This window comes from Halyomorpha halys, unplaced genomic scaffold (genome assembly GCF_000696795.3).
Source record: "Halyomorpha halys isolate HHAL.00 unplaced genomic scaffold, Hhal_1.1 Scaffold240.1, whole genome shotgun sequence".
NCBI classification, from domain to species: domain Eukaryota; kingdom Metazoa; phylum Arthropoda; class Insecta; order Hemiptera; family Pentatomidae; genus Halyomorpha; species Halyomorpha halys.
The window spans coordinates 734,370-740,321 of NW_027115703.1; the positions used below are offsets into that span (position 1 = coordinate 734,370).

At 33.2% G+C, this 5,952-nt stretch overlaps 1 protein-coding gene across 1 annotated transcript in view; it reads left to right on the plus strand.

Annotated features, from left to right (window-relative positions):
• The window catches only part of LOC106680053 (cytochrome P450 4c21), a 30,292-nt gene that overhangs the window by 3,032 nt on the left and 21,308 nt on the right, over positions 1–5,952 (plus strand). Inside the window, exons 3-4 of the mRNA XM_014419512.2 lie at positions 2,840–2,955; positions 5,697–5,787. Coding sequence (XP_014274998.1) covers positions 2,840–2,955; positions 5,697–5,787 — 207 coding nt within the window. The remainder of the gene's footprint in view (positions 1–2,839; positions 2,956–5,696; positions 5,788–5,952) is intronic.

The following is a 5,952-nucleotide window of genomic DNA, read 5'->3' on the forward strand; positions in this document are numbered from 1 at the left end:
AAACCTAAGTGTATAAAAATGTAACTGGTGCCCTTCCTGTGTTATATAGCATTATAAGGGGTTGGGTTGGGTCCGCTGAAGGCGGGGTTTACAATATTGACCCAGGAGCCACTGGCCGGGGTGCAAAGAACGGGGAGGACCGCTCCACTGGGAGATAAAAGGTGAGATGGGTTAGATGACTTCAGGTTGCAGAACCCGTAGCCCTTCCCTCGGCGAGGACGTAGACCAAGAGGACAGTGCTTTGCCACCTCCCGGGTCTTGGTGGAGGGTCGACCCGCCTGTCTAAAAAACTTGATGTGCCTACGGCCTATGAACTCCGGCACTTCAATTATTATGAAACCTATTTCATATTAAAAGCTACAAAATTTCAGTTGAATCAAATTCGTTTGAGATGTTTTAGAGAAAATCGAAAAAATGTCAAATATTTATTCTATAAAGTGACACTTTATTAACTTAATTTTAGCAAAATAGTTGTCATACCCGCCATGAATATGTAATTTCACTTTCAATTTCGAACGACTTTTCGTTTTTGAGCTAAGCTGATCACAAACATACAAACAGATCGTTTTGCAAGAATAGTTTTTTTAGACTCCTGGAACCTCAAAAACATGAATTTCATCGAAAACTAGGATTCTAAATTTTTCTCGAAGGCAATACCTTCCCTTAATAGGTATCCCGTATATGGGAAAGTGAAAGTGAAAAAAGGTACGTAAATCGATTCTATAACACCATGAAAGTAAGATAAATATTTTTAAATCTTCTTTTTTTTAATATTTATTTATTGCTATTTACAACTGTACATTATAATACATTTAGTAAATATGATCTAAGTTAAATTGGAGTGTTACACGCGTGTAGAGAAACTACCCATTGGTAGCACTCTAATGACATTTTACATTAGCTGGTCTCGTGGCCATCTTCTTTTTAGGTGCCTCGGAGGAGTGTCAGGAATGGAAGAGGGTGCAAGATTAGAAACTAGGGGATTTGAGTGGTTAGAGAGTTTATAATGGAAGGAGTGATATCTGGTTCGGGCTAGATCGGTTACATAGGGAACATTGAGGTCTTTATGTATGATTTTATTTGTGACAAAGTAAGGAGCACTGAGGATTTTACGAAGGATTTTGGATTGTAATCACAGCGATTTAGTGACTGTAGGAAGATGTTAGGACTGAACTGTGAGATACTGAATATGTATGTTTTGAAATTTAGCTTTACGTCCTACGTCACAAATAAACTCATTCACAAAGACCTTAACATCACATTCGGTATAACCATCCTAACCCATTAATTAATTCTTAATCTTTCATCCTTAACAATCCCTGATAATCCTCCGAAGCGTCTGAAAAGAATATGGCCACGGGACCTTCTAATTTAAATTAATGGGTTTAAGTTAACCAATGGGTGGTTCCTTCCCAAGATTTTCAAGTTTATATGAAATATGCAACATATTTACCTATTGTATTATTTCGTACAGTTGTAAATTACATTGAATAAATAAAAAATAAAAAATAAGAAGCTTTTTGTCCTAATGTTCTTCGACTTAGGGTAGGAAAAGCGAAATAGATCACTAGCCTAGAAATCATGGATATAATCTTGTTGAGGCAGTTAGTAGATGAGGGAGTTGAGGTGTCACGTTAACAACCTAGCAACTGCTGCGGAGCCGGTTGGAGTCCAACCTGAAGTAGTTGATTAATACTTCTTGTAAGACCTCACGGAATGAAAACTTAACCCTACTTCCTCCAACTCTGGTTGAATAGATTGATGTGCTGTAGAATACGTTTTGCTTCACCAATCTGACCCATTATTATAATAGTACAGATATTTTTTAATTAACTTTTTGTTTTGTTTTTACTTACTCAGTTAGTTTTTTAATCAATCTATTCTTTTCTCTCTGTATTTAAGTTATAATTAAGTGTGGCCACAGTATTTTATGGCCAATAAATGTTATTATAAAATTAAAATTACCTTTGTAATTGTTCTAAAGGGACCTAGTTCCAGAATAGTTTTTTTTTTTTTTAAATTGATGTTTACAACTGTATAAAAAATACAAGTAAATTTGATCATAATGACATAATGATAATCATCTGATACAGCATTTATAGAAACTACCCAGTAGTAGAACTCTAAAAACATTTTACAATATAAGGTCACGAGGCCATCTTCTTTTCAGGTGCCTCGGAGGATTGCCAGGAATGGAAGAGGAAGCAAGGTTACAAACTAGTGGGCTTGGGTGGTTAGGGAGTTTATAATGAAAGGAATGATATCGGTTTCGGGCTAGATCGGTTACATAAGGAACATTTAGATCTTTATGGATGGTTTTATTAGTAACAAAATAAGGAGCATTGAGGATTTTACGAAGGATTTTGGATTGTAAGGAATGGATACGAGAGGAATTCGAAGGTTTAGTGGAGCTCCAAGACTCAACTCCGTATGTCCAGATGGGCCTTATTGTCATGTATATCAGTCTTTTGTAATGAGTTGGAAGTTTAGACCGTTTGTCTAGTAAGTGCTGTAATAGTCGGAATCTACGTGCAGTTTCCTGTCTTTTCAGTCTTGTATGAGGATTCCAGGTTAGTCGTTTGTCAAGGTGTAATCCAAGATAACGAATCTGTTCTACAGGGGTAAGAGCCACATTATTAAAGTATACTGTAGGGCAGTCGGCAGGTTTACGACGAAGAGTAAATCTGATTTGATGGGATTTATTTTTATCTTCCAATTTCGACACCATTCTTCGAGGGTTGTGATATGGCCCAGAATACTAAACTATTTTTCATTTATTCATTAATTGAATTATATTTGCTTAAGTTCATTATGTATTATATTCTTCATTTCATCACAGGGATACGTGTAATGATGCTTCAAACTGTCAAAGAATATGGAAGGAATGGCTTCTGCTTCCATTATGCATATGGTTTCCGGACCCTGGTCGTCGTGTATAGTCCACACGTTGTCAAGGTAATATCACTGTGTATAATAATAATTATTAGTCTATATAATAGTATTAGATTTCACAAAATATACTTTTATATAATCGATTAATCATTATTATTTTCGGATTATGAAACAGATTATAGCTAATAAAATTATATTTCCTTGATATGAAGGACATACATTCAGGGTTAGGCAGTAATGGAATGGTGCTCTAGGGTTACGCATGTAACCGCTGCCAATAATATTTTTATTGTTTCCAAACTTTATTTATTTACAATTATTTGTGGGGGAAGAGGAGGTTACCATTTAATTTTAAAAGGGGGACAATTTTATTTGCAACATGGTAAAACGCAGTATTAGGGTAAGCGCCTTATCCACTTGCATTCGTCCGGGTGCCTCCTTGTCCAGCCCTCCAGGCCTCTGCCTGCGTCTGATTCTATGTAGTACAAGAGCCGGGAAGAGAATAAGGCAGTTATCTCACCCCAATTTTTGATTACTTTAATAAAAGCTATGTATAATTGCTAGTCAAAATTGATGAGTCTGCCAAGTATAGGTAGGGGGAATAAAAAAAATGGCGGCTGTTTCAAAACCTTAAAACACCATTGATTTTTTCATTCGAAGCTCTATACCTTAAAAACTACCAACAGCACTAGAAACTCTAAGAAGACATTATTTAAAGAAGAGTAAATGTTCTGAAATATTAGTCCTAAAAGAGCTATTTACGTCCAATAGTTCTCGAGATATAGCTATTTAAAAAGCAAAATTTCTTAAAAATCTACAGAAAGATTAGTAGTTAGTTAATTTATTTTGAGAAATCTATATCTCAGGAACTATGTGATGTACAGATGTCTATTAGCACTCAAATTAAAGCTAGTTTAATGGTCTATAAAAAACTTTATTACCTTTACCTTCGTAGGAATAGTAGTTTTCATGATATTTGCTAAAGTAAATTGATTTATAGTTGTGCGGACAATAAATTTGATTTATGAAAAACTTTATTTTAGAAACCATTGGACGTACTGATCTCTGCCAGCGCTCAAATTAAAGCTAGTTAAATTTACTACGAAATAGTTAATTATGTTTATCTTTGTAGGAGTAGTAGTTTTTATGATATTTGACAAAAAAAAACTCACAAAACGTTAATTTCTAGTTATTATTATAGTTATCTTCTGTAAAATGTTGGATTTTTGAAAAAATATATTTCTAGATCCATAAGACGCACATATTTCTGCTAACATTCAAAATAAAGGAAATTTAACTTACTTTAAAGCAGTTTATGACACTTATCTTCGTAAGGGTAGTAGTTTTTATGATATTTACATATGAATATAAATTTGGCAAATGAAAATTTGTCCGAACAACTATAAATCAATTTATACTAACAAATTTCATGTAAACTATTACTCCTACGAAGATAAACATCATAAACTACAATGTAGCTCATTAAACTAGCTTTAATTTGAGTGCTAATAGACATCTGTACGTCAAATGGTTTTTGAGATATGAATTTTTCAAAATATATTTTATAACTACAGATCTTTTAGTATGTCCTAAATATTAGGACGTAAATTAGTTTTTTTTTATCGCTTTGAAACAGCAGGCATTTTGTATTCCTCCTACCTATACTTGGCAGACTCATCAATTTTGACTATTAATTATACATAGTTTTCATTAAAGTAATCAAAAATTGGGGTGAGATAACTGCCTTTGTTTCTTCCCGGCTCTTGTACTATATGGATGGTTCACCGATCCCGGTTAGTCAAGCCCTTCCCAACATTAAGTTCATCGGCCCCACCACCTCCTTCCCCCCGTAGATGAACTTCCTGAAGAAGGGATTGTTCTTCTCCTCCATCAGACGAGGGAAGGCAGAATTGTTGAGAGCGAATATCCCGGTTTTCCTCAACAACCTGGCTCAGCCAAAAAATGAAACTATCATTGCAAAAAAACATAAAATCTCAATATGTCAGAATAGAAAGTTAATCTAAAGCATTTTAAAAAAATAAAAAAAAGTAACGTCAATAAAATAAAAAAAATATGACGTCATAAATAGTGGCGTGAGCGGAGATGGCCTTCAGTGAGGCCAATATATTTACAACCAGGCTAAAATAAGAATGACACAAATTCAGATACTCAATATAAATCAACAAAGGTTTATATTTATATGAATTTAATGTTTTGATTTGAATAACTCCATCTCCAACAGTATTAAGAAAAAAAATCTCCTTTGCAATAGTCTAACAGAAATACTTAAAATAAAAATATAACATTTTATTGAAAATTTTATAATAATATATAAATATCGACATTTTGTTTTGAAATTCAGAAATATTTATGGAAAATATCAAAAATAAATATCGATGTTTTATTTTGATGATTCTTTATTCATTTCGATATTTGACATTCTTATTAATATTGATATCGAAAATTAGATACAATATTCTTATATTATTGCTTTAATTTGTTAAATTTTGGATATTGATACTTTAGTGACGATATAATATCAATATCGATATTGCTAACCGATATCGATATCGATATTTTGTTTCCCATATTTATCCCTGAGGGCCTGTGATGGATTCATTTTTGGGGCCTGAACTGGTAAAATTTAAAGTTTTCCGGCGAATATATAAGAACTTAAATAAGTTATAATTAAGTGTGGCCATACTGCTTTTCGGCCAATAAATATTAATTTAAAATTAAAATTGTCTCTCTAATATTTCTAAAGGGACCTAGAATAATAAACTATTTTTCATTTCATTATTTAGCAAATTGGATTTCATCCCCATCTGAAAGATAAGCCTGTTTATCCATACAAAGGTTTTAGACATTACATGAATGGACCATTCAGCAGGCATCGTAAGTACTAATTGTATTTTAATTATAATTTAAATTTTCAGTAGTATTCTTTCTAAATACTCCACTAACGCCTGTTGAACAGATTCGATACTTAGGACTCCATCTTGACAAGAGACTTACTTGGAATCCACAAGACTGAAACGACAAGAAACTGCTCGTAGATTC